General features: G+C 35.5%; 1 protein-coding gene across 1 annotated transcript in view; it reads right to left on the bottom strand.

Moving 5' to 3' along the window:
• LOC148953225 (uncharacterized) overlaps positions 1-7,781 on the bottom strand; it is a 99,526-nt gene extending 91,745 nt beyond the window's left edge. Inside the window, exons 1-2 of the mRNA XM_089088403.1 lie at positions 7,719-7,781; positions 6,043-6,156 (exon numbers count right to left, since the gene is read on the bottom strand). Coding sequence (XP_088944529.1) covers positions 6,043-6,156; positions 7,719-7,724 — 120 coding nt within the window. The 5' untranslated portion in view covers positions 7,725-7,781. The remainder of the gene's footprint in view (positions 1-6,042; positions 6,157-7,718) is intronic.
• Between the last annotated feature and the right edge of the window lie 10,561 nt (positions 7,782-18,342).

Genomic DNA, 18,342 nt, shown 5'->3' with positions numbered 1-18,342 from the left:
GCCTAGCCAACTATACCTGCACACAGAGCATAGAAATCGACATCTATCAACTTATATTTGAACTCCTAGAGTCGAAAGATCTGCTGAAAGATATCTGAATATATCTAATAAATATGAGGCAATCAAGCCAGTAGCTCTGTAGCCCACAGAGTGAAGCAAAAGGAAAAGGGCTAAATACTTTTACTGAAAAGCCCGCCTGCTGTTAAATAGAAGAAGAAGAACCATTATGAATATCGAAAAAGACATAAGAAGAAGAAGACATAAAATCGAAATATATTTTCTTGTGATTATTATCTCTTCTAATCAGCAGTTGTACTAAACCAATTCTACTCAAGTCATCCTCACGGCTATACTGTGGTGTATGTCCTCCCCATAGTATAATGCAGACGGTTTGATATCATCTATTTTCTATTCTTGTTTTAGTTTTATTTTTGTGTTTAAAGCTTTTTCCATTAGGCAATGATTAGAAGTCCTCAAAAAAAAAAGTCCCCCCAGATCACAAATCAAATTCCAGTGAGAGTGTCATAGTGAAAGATACCCATCCTGGCTGGTCAAGCACGCTATCTCAAAGTTCTAATGATAGCTCCAATTCGGAGAATAGGACAATGATAAGTGTAGGGGCTAATGTAACCATAAATGATGATAATGGGTTTCAAGAGGTCCTCTCTAGAAGTTCTAAAAAAGGAAAAAAATCTCCCCAATTAAAAGCATTTCCCCTCTCCCTGCCCAAGATCCTCCCTCCAAAAACTTAGGAATTTACCTTAAAATTACTCCCACTACCCCCTTTGAAATAAAAATTATCACTGCAATAAGAGTTGCAATTTTTAAATTGCTAAAATCAATGTTCTCTCTTAACATTAACCGTGATGGATAATGTTAGAAGATCAGAAATCAGCAGATACAATAATTAACCTTAAATCCCTTCTGAATAACCCAATTATTGCATCTAATTGGAAACCAAAACAATCACCAACAAAAATAGTAGTTTATAATGTTCCCCCAGAGATATCTACTCAGGAGTTAAAAGAAGGACTGTCAGATAGGGCTGGAAACACAATCCCAGTTGAGGATGTTACCCAACTTGGAAAACCCAACTCTAATGGCCTAAAAACTAGTAGATCCTTCTTATTCACACTGAAGGATAAAATTGATATCCCAGAAAAATTATTCCTATTTGGGCAAATCAAACCACACAAGGAATACAAACCTAAACCTATCCAGTGTCAGAAGTGTTTCAAACTGGGACACACAACAAACAAATGCAATGAAATTCTCCAAGAGTGTAGTAATTGTAAATCTTTCCATCCTAAAGAGCTGACAACTTTCAACAACACTCAGCCTACATGCATATATTGCAAATTCCCTCATGAATCTACAAATAAATCATTATGCCCTGCATACAAGATAAGAGCTCTAACACTCCAAATATCAACAGAGAAGGCCATCCCATACCCCTTTGCAGCAATGGAAGCAAATGCTGCCCAACGATACAAAACAAAGCCTGTAATGAAACCAACCGAAGCCCCGATATCTATTACCCCCACTGCATCCAGCATCCCATCGCCACCCCCATCTTCTCCTCCCCCACGCTCCCAGCCCGCGCAGCCGGACTCACCCCGCCCCCCCGCTTCCTTTTCCGGTGAGATGAGGCCAGCCTCGCCCTCCCTCCCAAGAAGAAACAAACCAGAAACACTACCAGGAATCAATCCCTTAACCAACAAACAGGATTTACTAACAAAAATGCAATCCCCAAATATATGCTTATTCATTCTAAACTGTAATGCAGTTCAGAACATGAACATACATATACTACAGAAAACAAAAATTATTGCAGAATTGGCAAAAATCTACATCCCAGATGATATGCTCATTCAAGCAAAAAAAGATCTTGCTTTAGTTTTAACAAAGCTGAACATTGATACACAGTCATATGAAGAATAAATCAACAACACATTATTTATCAATTCTCCAATGGAATGTAAAATCACTCACAGAAAATAAGCTAAATGAACTAATATCATTTATGAATAATAATTCAATTAATATTGCTTGCCTCCAGAAAACTCATTTAACCCAAAATCAACAAATTAAGTCTCTGGAATATACTATCCTGAGAAAGGATAGATCTTCAGAGAGAAAAGGAAGTGGGGTAGCTTTATTAGTTAATAATAATATAAAATTTTGTGGCATCAATTTTCCAGATTTTGAAAATGATGTTCATGTAATTGGTATAAGTGTTTGGCTGAATAATTTAAAAACCTACATAATAAGCTTTTATAACCCTAATGGCCAAACTACAGATGCCAAGGATTTCTTTAATTATATAAATAATTCTAATATGTTAAAAAATATCAGTATTTGTGATGATTTCAATGCCCACAGCCTTTTGTGGGGGAATAAACCAGCAAATAAAGCTGGTAAATTTATTGAGCATATGACTTCAAATAATAATGAATTAGTTGTTGCTACCCCTCCAAACCTGAATACTTATTTCAACCCCAAAAGTGGCAATTTCTCCACAATTGACCTACAAATTGTGTCTTTAAATTTTTTGAACAAAATTTACAAAAATAAAATTGATACTCTATGTACAGACCACTTTGCTATAGTTTGCTCCCTAAATGAACCTGCTGAAACTTTATCTCATACATCCAAATATATCAACACTAAAGTAAATTAGTCTATTTTCCAAAATAAGATAAATGATGAAATTACAAGTTTCACCCAAAGTTCATTCATTTCTAACACAACAGTTGACACACATGCTGAAGCGTTGACATCTTTACTAATAAATACAGCTAATCATGCTATCCCCAGGACAACACCTAAGAAAACATTCCCTAAACAAATTCCTAAAGCATGGTGGACAAATGAGTGCCTAAATAAATGGAGGATAAAAAAGGCAGCTAGGACAGAATTCACAAAAAAAAAAACACCTACTACATATTTAAAAAAATTACAAGCAGAATCTAATCTAAAAAGGACTATAATAGAAGCTAAATATAAATACTGGAATAATTTTGCAAATAATCTCTCCAGAGAAACAAATGAGCCAATTATACATAAAGTCATAAGCCACATATGTGGGAAAAAGACTTCTCCCAACTCACTCCTGTATGAGCTTATACATAATAATACCCATTATGACAATGATAATGAAAAGGCTAACCTATTTGCAACTCTTTTTGTTAATAAGCTAACATCAAATAATCAAAGCAAACTGTCCACAATTCCTATGAACCCTTGTTACCAACCACGCCCAGGATCCGAGTACATAACTAATCCATTTTCAATCCAGGAATTGAATAATGCAATACATCATATTAGGTCCAAAACTAGCAGTAGCTATGACAATATACACCCTACATGGATAAAGAATCTCACACCTTCATACAAACAAGAACTGCTAAATTGTTATAATTACGCTTGGGCATCTTCTAGGTTCCCCAATATATGGAAATGTTCGTCCCTCCTACCAATCCTAAAGAAAAATAAACCAAAAGATAACCCTGAGTCTTATAGGCCCATAATGATTACACCTGTGATGGGGAAAATAATGGAGAAAATGATTTATCACAGACTCCTCTGGTTTGTTGAGAAAAATAACATGATCCCACACACTCAAACTGGATTCAGGAAATACCACTCCTCAACAGATGCTTTCATTTTGCTAACAAATGCAATAAATGAATCTTTCTCAAAAAATAATATCCTAGTGGCAGCTTTCCTAGATTTTGAAGGAGCTTATGACAATGTGAACCACCAAATCCTTTTAAATAAACTTGCAAACCTTGGAGTACCTCCTAAGCTAGTATCCTTTATTAAATCGTTCATAGAAGTGCGAAGTTTCATTGTTTGTGTTGGTTCAGCCTCTTCACCCCAAAAGACAATATCCAATGGCCTACCTCAGGGAGCAGTCCTCAGTTGCCTCCTTTTTGCCCTATATCTCTGGGACATGAACCTACCCCACACGAATCTACAATATGCTGATGATCTGGTGCTATGGTCATCTGGCAACACCTTTCAGATAGCACAGTCAAATCTGCAAAAGTCACTTTTCCAGTTTGAAAAATTCTCTCAACATTCAGATTTACCCATTGCACCCACCAAGTCAAAAATAATCCAATTTCACCGGAAGCGAAACCATGTTAATGCAAAACTAACTCTAAATAAAACAACTATTCCGGAAGATAGTAATATTAATTACCTAGGTCTCATGCTTGACCAAAAACTTAATTTCCACCTCCACATTTCAAACACAATAAAAAAATGTTATAGAAAAGCAAATATGCTAAAAAGACTTCTTTCCACACCCTGGGGTTGTAAGGAGAAAACCTTAATCCAGTTTTATAAATCACATATAAGACCCCATATTGACTATGGGCTCGTGTGCAAAGACCCAGATGCAAAAAATTGAAACAACACAAAATGATATAATACGTCTCATATTTGGTCTTAGGAAACCCACAAGCACCAAGTTTCTGCTTATGGAGAGTGGATTAACAACAATAAGAGAGAGACGTAGCTTTCTCTTGATAAAACATCTTACAAAAATTGAATCAAATAGCTCACACACATTACATAATTGGTTAAGAAATCCAGCCATGTATAGAGGTATTGCAGATGAGTATGCCAATATTCAAAAAGTTCCCTGTACCAGCAAAGTCTATTGCACCTACTTTCCCCCAATCCCCCCCATGGAATTGGTCATTTCCCATAATAAATACTGAATTTTCAAAATGGAATAAAGATTTAACCCCCATTGCTTGTGTTCAGAAAAAAATTTGCAGAACTTAATACAATTACCTATAAAAATCACTTCCAAATATTTGTTGATGGGTCAAAATTGGATGAGAAAGTTGCAAGTGGTGTTTTCCTTCCTCACCTGAAAATTGCAATGGGAGAGAGATTATTTAATAATTTATCTATAATGTCTGCTGAGTTAAATGCCATAATCATGGCATTAGAACACCTTAAGCAAAACCAACCTTTGATTGAAAATTCTAATAATATTATCATCTATTCCGACTCTTTATCAAGCCTTGAGTTGCTGGCCTCAGCTCCTCAATATAAGTTGGACATTGACACTTATCATTGTCTCAGTATTATTGATAATCTTGCTTCAAGTGGCATAAAAACTTACTTTCAGTACATTCCTAGCCACTCTGGCATAAGTGGTAATCATCAGGTTGATGAAATAGCAAAAAATGCTATAAATATTGACCAGCCAAGTGGGAGCCCAATCCCGATTAGAGATATTTACTGATGGAGGCTATCAGATATTAATTTTAATAAGATTAATCCTTTCCTTTTCCCCTTTCCCAATAAGTGTCTTTCTAAAATTTATCATAGAATTTGTTCTGGAACAAATGGACTAAATTTCCTTGCATTCTCATATAAGCTTTCTAATTCAAGTGGTTCAATTTCCCTGTCCCCTCTTTGCAGGCATTGTAATATGAATAATGAAACAATTGACCATTGCCTATTTGAATGTAATATGCTGACGTCTGCACAACATACCTTGCTTTCTAAACTGTTAAAATACTTCAAACACCACAAAATCCCACTATCAGCCAAGAGCCTAGCCAACTATACCTGCACACAGAGCATAGAAATCAACATCTATCATCTTATATTGGAACTCCTAGAGTCGAAAGATCTGCTGAAAGATATCTAAATTATCTAATAAATATGAGGCAATCAAGCCAGTAGCTCTGTAGCCCACAGAGTGAAGCAAAAGGAAAAGGGCTAAATAGTTATACTGAAAAGCCCGCCTGCTGTTAAATAGAAGAAGAAGAAGACATATTTAGTTTCAGTTATGTTAAGATATTGCTATTTTGAAAATATAAAAAAGCCTTCTATACGGTATCCCTAAAAAAAAAACATTCGGTTCAGCTACAACCTGGTTCGATGTAGTCTTTACTACAATCTTTAAATCAGATACTTGGACCCTTAAGCTCTCAAAATATATCTATACACAAATAATTTTTGCCAAACATTATATAAAAGTAGGCCTAAAATTAAAAACTTAATGTGTCTTACAGCTGTAGATCCCGTAAATGCCACTTTACTGACATCCATATGAGATGCCAAAGTGGCACCTGCAGTTGGCTGAAATCCAGGAACAACGTTGATAACGCCATCTGGAAATCCAGCCTAAAAAGGACTTGAATTAATAAACCACCTTATGATGCAGAGAAGAGGAGGATGCTGAAAGTTTTTCTTAAGTAGGTTTTTCTTAAATAAGTACTGACTTTTTTCACCTACCCCCAGGGGTGGGAATACCTTGTTGTGTTTGGTAAGTCAGTCTTGTTGGTTGTGTTCTTCTCAGAAGGATCAAACACACTTTTGTTCCTATTAAAACTTTAGGATCATCAGCAATTAGCTTTAAGTTATTTATGATTGAGTTATTTATGATTTAAGACGGTTATTGGTGATGTGATCGAGATTATTTGTGATCAAGTTATTGTGATAGGCGTTAGTGATTGAGCATCTATGACATTTGAGTCCCTGTATCAAAAAGTGAGTATTTAAATTTTATACGACTATTTTTTCAATAAGTAGAGATTCATTTCTGTTCGACTCACGCAAATACTTTAGGTTTATGTTCGTAGTTGAAAGGGAGTTACATTAATACGAGACTCGTTTTAATTTATTTAGGTATGGATTACATAGACAAAAACAGTGCATCTAAGGACCGAACGGCCGGTGTCATTAAAAATTTTTCAGATTTAGAAGCAAAGACCGCAAATAACTTGTTGCTTTAAAAAAAAAATTAAAACTAGACCATTTATTGGCCAATTTGACCATGTCCGTAAAAAATTACTGTAGAAAAGTATCTGTATATATATATTAAAAAAAAAAAAAAAAATAGTCCCTAGTTATTGAATTCAAGAATTTGATATTCTTGACCCTTTAACCTTTGCTCAGATCCTTTTGCAATCATCGCTATTTTTTTTTAAATATATTCTAGAAATAGTTCATTAAAAATTGACACAAGAAAGCGTTTCGCAAAGATGTTAGCAAATACTTCTGCTTATTATATTGAAAGATTCAGTGCTAAAGTTTAACACTGCAACTCACTTTACCACAAATTTCCAAGACTTTTAGTTTCTTCTGTCAAAAGTTTCTTCTTCATAAAATGAACATGTGGAAACCGAATTGGACTTGATTAGACGTAGGACGAGCTTGGCTCCATATGAATGGCCAAAGCCCATGATATTTGGTAATCTCAGCCTTCCTCCATTAGACATGGTCTAGACATCTTAACTTTTCTTTCATTATAGTCATGGAAGGATTGATCGAACAGTTTTTTCATAGTTTATTCTTTTAAATACGGCCAGCCAAAAGAGTGCTAAAGATTATTCTTAGACGATTCCTCTGCAAAACACTTCCTGAATTTTTTCATAGCACCCATGTTTCAGAGCAAACATTATGAATACCGAAAAACACATATTTAGTTTAAGTTATGTTAAGATATTGCTATTTTGAAAATATAAACAAGAGCTCTATACGGTATCCCTGAAAAAAATCATTTGGTTCAGCTACAACCTGGTTCGATATAGTCTTTACTAATATCTGTAAATCAAATACTTGGACACTTAAGCTCTCAAAATGTATCTATACACAAATAATTTTTGCCAAAAATTATATAAGAGTAAAATTAAAAACTTAATGTCTCTTACAGCTGTAGATCTCGTAAATGCCACTTTACTTACATCCATATGAGAAGCCAAAGCGGCACCTCCAGTTGGCCCAAAACCAGGAACAACTTTGATAACGCCAACTGGAAATCCAGCCTAAAAAGGACTCAAATTAATAAACCACCTTATGATGCAGAGAAGAGGAGGATGCTGAAAGTTTTTCTTAAGTAGGTTTTTCTCAAACAAGTACTGACTTTTTTTTACCCAGCCCCAGGGGTTGGGGATACCTTGTTGTGTTTGGTAGTTCAGTTTTATTGGTTGTGTTCTTCTCAGACGGATCAAACACGCTTGTGTTCCTTTTAAAATTTTACGACCATCAGCAATTAGCTTTAAATTATTTATGATTGAGTTATTTCTGATTTAAGACGGTTATTGGTGATGTGATTGAGATTTTTCGTGATCAAGTTAGTGTGATAGGTGTTAGTGATTGAGCATCAATGATATTTGAGTCCCTGTATCACAAAGTGAGTATTTAAATTTTATACGACTATTTTTTTAATAAGTAGTGATTCATTTCTGTTCGACACACGCAAATACTTTAGGTTTATGTTCGTAGTTGTAAGGGAATTAAATTAATACGAGACTCGTTTTAAGTTATGTAGGTATGGATTACATAGACGAAAACAACGCATCTAAGTACCGAAAAGCCGGTGTCATTAAAAATTGTTCAGATTTAGAAGCAAAGACCACAAATAATTTGTTGCTTCAAAAAAATTAAAACTAGAGCGTTCATAGGCCAATTTGACCATGTCTGTAAAACCTCTGCTCATATCCTTTTGCAATCATCATTGTTTTTAGAAAATAGTCGCTCTTACTATGTGAACTTAAGAGCTAGTTAAAGGCTTAGGACTTAAAATCTTCTATAATGTTAAAAGTGCAATTTGTTAGTTTTACCTCTGCAAGGTTGATTAAATGGTAACTCACCTTGCTCCTCGGTGTACAACAGAACCTAGATTCGATAATAAATGTAAAGAGGAAGACTTATGATAAACACTGATTGTTCTGTCTTCTCTAGAAATGAGTTATTTCCAGCACTACCGGTCAGGCATCTTACTCTACTATTACTGATGCTACCAACGAATCATCGCAGCACAAAGCAGTGTGAGGCCAACACAGCTGCAACGCTCATCTTCCACCCTAAAATGTTCAGAGCTTCACTCTTTACTCTCTTCCATGAAGTTCCCCCCTCCCCCACGAGGTTGATCAGAGGATCTTGCTGATAAGTATGAAAAAATGGCGGCCTATGAACATACTTTTTTGTACTTGGCATCCACTACAGGAAAAAAACATGAATAGCACTACTCGACAAAATTCCCCTTTCCGTCCTCAAATTTCCTTGTGAAATACATCTATTTGGCCCTCAAACATCCTCATCCAGCTTGTTGCGTTGAACTTTGTAGGCTTCGACACTTTCATATGAGGAAACAAGCATTAAGTTTTAAAATATATGGTTACCTTTCCTAATATGACCAGAATCTGTACTCAGTCTTAGAACTGATTTTTTTTTGTCTTTGTGTGTTTAGTAGTTGTATCTCTATGTATACTATTTTTTTTTAAGATTTTTTTTTTGTTGAGAAAGGCTCCCGGACGTGGGGCCAAAATATTCGGAGTATTTTTTAATTAAGTATGTATTTTATTGTTATTTATTCACTGCTTTATTAAAATTGAAACCCGTTTTTTCTCGTTTAATTTTTGGTAAACGGAAAAGCAGTATGGTCTAAGAAATTAGTTTCCAAGTCATGCCAGGGAATCTTCTTCCCCCTCCGCCCATTTAAAATATCCCAAAAAAACTTTTATCCCTACAGAGCACCTCCCCCCCCCCCACCAAATAAAAAGAAAAAAACATATTCCCCAAAAATAAATACTATATATAAGCAATAGGAAAATTTCGTAGCTTAAAGCCCTTTCCCCAGGGACTAGTAGAGGTCAAACTCAGCAAAAAAATTAGACCAGGGACTATTAAACCAATACTCAGCAAGAATAGAATCAAATATTCAACCAAGCAGAAAACTTCCACAAATCAGCATCAATAAATAAATGAAACCCAAAACGAACAGAAATTACAATAAATAACCGAGTCAAACTCAAAACGAGGAGAAGTTAGCATGAGTAGGCAAACAACCCCTATGCCTTCTCAAGGAAAGAACATAATTTCACTTTACTGAATTTTTTTTTGAATGTTTTCACTTTTATAACTTTAGTAAATGAAAAATTATCTAAGATGTTAAGGAATAAATATCAGCATATGTATATTAAACTGAAAATGTACATTCATTTGTATTTTTTTCAGTAAAGCACAAATTATGTTCTTTCCTTGAGAACCAATAGAGGTTGAGAGTCCTGCTCATGGTAATTTCTGCTCGTTTTGAGTTTGACGCGGTTATTTTTTAATTCCTGTTCGTTTTGGGTTTCTTTTATTTATTGATGCTGATTTGTAGTAGTTTTCCGCTTTGTAGATTATTTATTATATTTTTGATCTTTTTTCGTTTAAACCTCTGAGGGGGCTCATTTGATTGGTAATTAGAAGTTCTACTTGCCTTTTTAACAGTCGAAAGTGACTGGAGGTCAACCAGCCCCCCCTTCTCCTCCGTACACCAATCATTTCCCTAAACACATCCAGTCATAATTTTTTAGATAGCCATTTTGTTCAACGTATTTGAAAGGTTCAGAAATTATGTCTTTGAGGATGACCCACCCCCTCCACATAGTCCTCAGGCCAAGGGTTATAAGTTACGCCCGGGGGCATAGAAGTTTTTATATAAATGATGGTCGTATAAGCTTCAAAGAGCATTGAACTGGTAATCAGAAGTTATAGTGCTCTTTTTAAGAGTCAAATTGAACAGAGGGAAAATACCCCCCCCCCCTACACACACACACGTCGTATTTTACCAAACAGAATATGATAGAAATTTTAAGATGACCATTTGTTGTCTTAGAAACTTCGAAAAGGTTTAATTGAGTTGGTAGTTGAAAGAGATAGTGGTATCTTTAATAGTCAAAAGTGATTGGAGGGCAACCATCCCCTCCACGCCCATCATTTCCCCAAAAACTTCCTATCAAAATTTCGAGATAGTTATTTTGTTTGATGTAGTTTCAAAATACAGAGATTCTGTCTTTGAGGATGAGGACCCCCTCACAGTCCTCAGGGCAAGGGTTGTAACTTATGCCCAAAATACATTGAAGGTTTTTATGGAAACGGTGGTTATATAAACTTGAAAGGGGCTCATTGGATTGCAAATCGGAAGTTTAAGTGCCATTTTTGAGAGTCAAATTCACCGTAGGGCAGCTATATCCCCCCCTCCACGTCATATTTGAAACTCAGAGAGGAAAGAAAATAACAAAAAAAAACATTCAAAAAAGGTGAAAAAACGGGGATTTTGTCAGCCAGTGGCGAACTATGAAGAATAAGAAATAAGCAAATATTTCGACGAGGACCTCCACCGAGTCGTCCTCATTGCTAAACAAAAGAAAGAAAAAAAAAGAAACCAACGAAAATCGAACCTTTTGAAGTTTACTGGCCAACTACAGAACAGAAACTAAATAAGAACCAGGTTGGAATCAATGAAAAATAAATCTACCAAGATGATTGGGCAATAATCCTTTGTTTTGCTATAGCTTAGGCTGGCCTACAAATTCGTTCATCATTTGATGTGCAAATACGTTCTCTCAAATGATACCGGGTGAAAATATTGATTGAGTCCTTCAAAATCACCCTGTCGTAAATTGGGCTTAATGAAATATCTCCAGTATCTCTATTTATTGCTAAATTTCGGTTCATGTATTTTTTTTATCTCAATTACCTCTTTAAAAGCTTGTGGTTAAAATTTATTCACGTCATATTTTCCCCCAAATGCATCTGATAGAAATTTTGAGATAGCCATTTGTTCAAAAATAGTCCAAAGATCTCATAAAACAGCCTTTGGGGTTGACACCCCCCCCCCCCCGAGTATGGGGGTAAGGCTTGTAAGTTATGCCCCAGGGGCATTTGAGGTTTTTATGAAGAGTTGGTCTTATGAACTTTAGAGGAGGCTCATTTGATTGGAAAGACATAGTTCTAGTTCCATCCCTGATATCCTCTTTTCCCCAAACACATTCGATCAAAATACCAATGTAGCCATTTCGTAACCAGTAGTCCAAAGAGAATATAACAATTTCTTCAGTAATCAAATATAAGAAATATTTAGGCGAACGTTGAACTAAATGAAAACAAACTATGAGCATGTGGACTTTCAAAACGGTGACAAAGCAATATCTCAAGAATAACTTATAGTATTAACTTAGACCTTTAAGAGTAAGTTGTGGGGGATTTTGAACTAGCCAGAAGGCACTATGTTTATACTTTTAATACTACAACTACAGAACTGTAACTGTAACTAATGACGCTAATAACTTAAAGAGCATTAAGATGAAACATCTAGGAAGTGTTTAGGGGGCGTTCCAATTAAATGAAAAAACCGTATACATGCAGGTTTTGAAAAAGACATATAAGCAATATCGTAGGTATTACCAGTCTATAATAGCTAGAAATAGCATTGAAACATTTAAAGAAGCTAATTCGATTCAAAATTAAAAGTTCTAGCGTCCTTTCTAAGAGTAAAAAGAGACTGGAGGGCAATCAGCCAGTCTCTCGAGCCGATGTATTTCCCAAACACATTCAGTCAAAATTTTGAGACAGCTATTTTGTTCAGCATAGTAGAACGGTCCAGCAACTATATCTTTAGGGATATTGGGCATGTCAACCCCCCCACCACAATTATGGAATTGGCCCATTATGCTTATTAACTAAATTCTAATTTAAAGCAATATCAAAAGGCATTGTGTTTGCGGTTGCCAATAAGACACTTCAGCAATATATTGAGCACGACTGGGGGTATTAAGTTAAAGCTTTCGGGGTTACTACTATTACTACTTCTGCTCTTACAATTTAAATAAATAGATTGCAAGTGTATATAGGTTGTCAAAGAGCATAGATAGAATTTTTGGGGAATAATATCATGTTTTATTTTTTCGGATCAAATTGAGGAGTTATAAAATTAAATTAAAAAATACTATTTGTGTCAGGATTAAAAGGGTGTCTAAAAAGTTTCTCCCAACATACGAATAGCGAGCCAAGCTGTGGATTTGTATAAAAAAAAAACCGTAAAGACATAAATATTTTTTTTTTCAAGAAAATGACTATGACAATAAAAAACGAACAGAAATTAATCTAAAAAAAAACTTTTTCCGAAAAACAAGTTTTTCAAAAAAAAGTAAAGATGTTCATTAAACCAAAAATGGTCAGAAATGAAGTAATGTAATCGTCCAAGCGTTAAACTACCACAAATCACTATCAATAAATAAATAAAACTCAAAACGAACAGAAATTAGAATAAATAGCCGAGTCAAACTCGAAACGAGCAAAAATTAACATGAGTAGCCTAGGGCTGATAACCCCCATGCCTTCTCAAAACCAGAACATAATTTGCGCTTTACTGAAAGCAAAATATGTTTAAATCTTTTCACTTTTTTTTTACTTAAGCAAAAAACTTTTTTTTATTCCCTTTTTTAATTTTAAGGAATAAATATCAATATATGTATATTAAACTGACAATCCATGGTCATGTGTTTCTTTTTGTTTTTGTTTTATTATTATAAAAGCCTAAACTATGTTCTGGTCCTGAGAAGGCATGGGGGCTGTCAGTCCTAGTAATGTTAATTTTTGCTTGTTTTGAGTTTGACTCGGCTATTTATTATAATTTATATTCGCTTTGAGTTTCATTTATTTGTTGATAGTGATTTTTGGTAGTTTTACGCTTGGAAGATTATTTGACTTTATTTCTGCCCATTTTTGGCTTAATCAAGCTTCTTACTTTTCTTTGAAAAACTTGTTTTGTGGATTTTTTTTTTAATTAACAAAAATATTAGAGAACGTCATTCAGCCAGGGGGGAGGCTGGCACCCCTTGCCTTCTTATGGGTGCCCATGCCCTGGGCTATGGAAGTTTATGTCAACTCTGGGGGCATTGTTATACGATATTTGGTCTACTTTGGACCAAACGACCATATCCAAATTTCTATCGGATACATTTGGAGAAAAGAGGGCGTGGGGGGGGGGGGGGCAGCTCCTCTCTGGTAACTTCTGAATTTCCGACCAAACGAGCGTCCTACAGAATTTGTACAACCACCCCTTCCATAAGAATCTTATATGCTCCCGGGGAATAATTCACAACCCTTGTACATAGGTACTGGGGGTTGTGTCAACCCTGAAGGCATTTTTGTATCATCTTTGGACTATTTTAAGCAAGGTGGCTACGTCAAAATATTGATCTGATGAATTTGGGGAAAAGAGGGCTTGAGGGACTAGTTCCCCTCCGATCAATTTCGACTATTAAAAAAGGGACAAGAACTTTCAATTTCCAGTCAAATGAGCCTCCTCCAAAGTTTTTACGGTCACTCCTAACATAAAAACCCTATATTCCCAAGGGGCATAACTTACAATACTTGCCCCGGGATCTAGGGGATTCTGTCAATCCTGTTGGCATTGTTATATGATCTTCTCCTTCAGTCACTTTTGACACTTAAAGAGAGCAACCACTTTCAATCTCAAATTAAATCAGCCTCCTCCAATGCTTATACAACCGCCCTTTCCAAAAAACCTTATATGGCTCGGGTCATAACTTACAACCCTTGCCCCGTGGCTCTGGGGTGTTATAGAAACCCCAAAAGCTTTGTTATATGATCTCTGAACCGATTTCAACAAAATAGTTGTCTCAAATTTTTGATCGGATGGATTCAGGGAAAAGAGGGTGTGGGGGGCTGCTTGCCCTGTGATCACTTTTAACTCTAAAAAGGGAACTAGAACTTTCAGTTTCCAGCCAAATGAGCCTCCTCAAAAGTTTATTTGGTCACCCCTTTTATGAACTCTATTTGCCCCTGGAGAACATATTTCATCCCTTGCACCCGAGCTCCGGGGTTTATTGTCAACCCCGAAGACACTCCTAAATGATCTTTGGACTACTTTGAACAAAATGGCAATCTCAAAATTTTCATCGGGTTCACTTGGGGAAAAGTGGGTGCGGGAAGGGTGGCTTGCCCTCTGATCACTTTGACTCTTAAAAAGAAAACTAGAACTTTTAGTTTCCAATCATATGAGCCTTCTCTGATGTTTGTACGACCATCCCTTCAATAAAAAGCTTATATACCCTCTGGCTATAACTTACAACTCTTGCTCCCAGGCTGGGTGGTTGTTCAAACCATGGAGGCATTATGATATGATCTTTGAATTGTTTTGAACAAAATTGCTATTTCAAAATTTTAGATCTGATGCATTTTGAGAAAAAAAAAGGGGGGGTAGTTTCCCTCCATAAAGTTTTGTCTCTTAAAAAGAGAACCAGAACTCTCAATTCCTAATCAAATGAGCTTCTTCCAACATGTATATGTCCCCCCGTTCTATATGAAGTGACTCTGGAAAAAAAAAAAACATTGAATGGTTGCAGCCTTAACTAATATAAAAGTATAAAAACAAATATCAGAACCAACATTTCCGACCAGAGTGAATCATCTGCGAAAAATACACAATCAAATCCATTTTAGTTGTTTGAAAACCAAAGTAATGCTTGATTTCCATTAACATAGATAAAAATCATGCGTTAGCCTTGTGTAGAGAAACTCATGTACTTCACAGGATGTCGAAATCATGGTCGAACGAACAATAATTGATAGCAAACAAACTCCTCATGTGGCACATGTGGAAGAGACGAAGATATACATCCATAAAATATTGCTCCTGATCCTTACCACAAAAATTGTAATGCAAAGGGACAAAATGGGGCTGAGAAAACAATACCTCACTTATTATCAACGAATTAATATTCTGAGTATCTCATCTGAGCAAAATATACTTTTTTTGATTGATGATAACCGAAATTACAAATCAAATCACAATCAGCTTATTGACACTCGTGCAAAACTCAAAGCAAGAGAATATAGACTCCCCCTTAAATTTTTACCGGGAAGGGGAGAATTTTTTAAGGTTTTTACACACTTTGCATAAAGGAAATGGTTGATATGCACACAAGTAGTGGCTTAATATCACAATCGCTGTTATCTAGTCATATTTTGATAATAACCCATTAAAAAGACAATCCTGTTGCTTCAAGGAAACTGACTGGAGACTACTTCAACAAATCCGCTAATGTTCTGGATGTACTGTTCTCTATGTTTAAAGTATGGTTTGAAAAAATGTTTGTTTGCAGCCTGATTTTTTTTTTAAACAATGCTGCAAAAAATTTTTTTTTTTAGACAGCTTTAATATCAACAGGCAAGGTTTTAAGCACCAACATTGCTGAAAGGAGACACATTGTTTCCCAGATAGAGTGACAGGAAATCTGATTGACTGCATGGTAATATTCAAAAGAAGTCAGATATAGTTGATCACGGTGTGATTCTAATTCAGACAACAGGCTGCTTACATACCCAAGATAAATTTCAGACTAAAGAAACTTCCCAAGAGCATAAAATATTGTTGGCTAAACTTCCGCCTGGAAAATTTCAAACATTTTGGAAAAAGCCCCTGGCCTCACAACTTTGCCTAAATTGTTTACCTACCTGATTGCACACCCTACGCAATATTTGAGGCCAAAACTATCCTCTAGGCTGAAAAAAGATAATAAGCACAGGGTCGTTTAATATATTATTTGGCCATTTGAGTAGAACTATCTGTGTTACTACAAGTCTGACCGCACCAATCGAGAAACTTGTAAACATTTAAAAGGGCAAGTGTAAAAAGGAATCAAAAGCCACCACAAAGCTGCATTGCGAGAAAGTGTAGGGGTGGGTAAGGAGTTGGGGGAGTGGGGGGTTGAAACTAAATAAATTCAAGAAGGGAAACAACGACAATTTTTTCAAAGAAGCTAGTGAATTGTCAGCAAAGGAGGACTCCTTTCCATTGGGTAATATTCATGGGTAAAAAGGGAAATAAGATCAGTGATTCGAAAGTGTAATTTCAACGATGGAAGGAAACTGATGATGATAAGTTAAAGTCCTCTCCTATTATAAATTGCAATCCCCTCCCCATCCAACTCCCAAGTAAGAATAGAGAAATCAAAACTAATTGCAGATAATTGCAATAAGTTATTGAAAAAACGCAATTATTGTGTTCTATTTTAAGCGATTTGAGCATAAGCATGACTTCTTTGTAAAAACGTCAAATATTTGCGCAGCCCCATTGATCCTCTGAAACAAACCTTAAATTTTATTAGCTCATACAGATAAACTAAAAACAATTTCTATCTGTTAGGAGAAATTCCAGCTTATTGAGCTCTGAAGCACAAGAAGCCAATTATTACTTTATAAGTTTTTTATAAGCATATATGAACTTAATTTAATAATTGCAATTGCCTAGTGAAAGCGAACAAAATATATAACTTGAATTCCCTTATTGAACGTGGAAAAGAGCCACCGTGCAATTCCTTTAGCGAGGGATGCAAACAAAAGACGCCTGGAAGCATACTTGCCAGTTGGTGCGCGTTGGCACCATTTGGGCGCTTTTTTGAGGTGATTGCGCATTAAATTTTTCAAATTGGGGCATTGCGCTGTTTTCCTGCATGTAAAAAAAATTGGCTCAAAGTGGGCGCATTTTGCATTCACAATAACAATGACAAAACTCAAAATTTTAAAGTCTAGCGTTTACTGACAACTTCTACTGACAGATTCATGAATCTGTCTTTAAAAACAGGTGGAATTTTCAGAACCCCCTAAAGATTCTCATATCGCATTCCAGGCTCCATAGCGACCTAAATTTTAAATTATTAAAGTGTGCATTATCTTTAGCGTGAAAAACCAAATGGGAAAGTGGTCAAATTTCGATAAAAAAATACAAAAAAGAGCAGGAAAAGCTGACCTTTGTTCGGTATAGCTCAAGCAGCTCTTTCTGTCTTAAGCTTACCCATCAGCAACCCTTTCTTCGAGAGAGTGTTTTCTGTTATGAATCTTGTCAAGTACAAAATTCAAAACAGGATGCACCTTAAGATGCTTAACTATACTGTGATGACCCGACTTAGGCTAAATTGCCAGGGAAAGTGCTGCAGGGACTTTGATCCTACACCCGCTATGCTGAATAGATTTACCATTGACATATATGACAGCAAAAATTATCCAATGACAATGAAAATGAACATTAAAGTCTTGAAGAAATTTTGGGCGATATAGAAGGAGGGTTTGCTGTTTAACTTTGAAAATTATCATGAAAACTAGTCAAGGATAAATACAATATATGATTAAAAAAGGTACAAAACAAATTCGAAGTTCATTAAAAAGAAAACACAAATAAAATAACAATCGGAACTGTTGAAAGACGTTGCCAAGTACAATTTTGCCTCATATGTATGTCTTTGGCTTCTGTTGCATCACAAATCTTAGAACATTGTCTTTGGCCTGGAATTTTATAGATAGTTGCAATAACAACGGCCGGTCTAATTTCTTATCTTTGACTTGGTCGTTCTTGTCGATCTAGTTTATATTTTGAAAGCTACGAAACATTTTGTTCTCATAATTAAGTTTGAGAATTTATATATTTTTGTAGCTTAGAATTGCATTGTCATAAAAACATTGTATAAAGAAATAAACTTTGATGTCACTTACCTATATGACATTTTAAAGAGA

This window comes from Artemia sp. Qi Xiang Cuo, chromosome 4, assembly GCF_049724085.1.
Source record: "Artemia sp. Qi Xiang Cuo chromosome 4, ASM4972408v1, whole genome shotgun sequence".
Classification (NCBI taxonomy): Eukaryota; Metazoa; Arthropoda; class Branchiopoda; order Anostraca; family Artemiidae; genus Artemia; species Artemia sp. Qi Xiang Cuo.
This window is presented reverse-complemented; position numbering and strand designations above follow the sequence as displayed.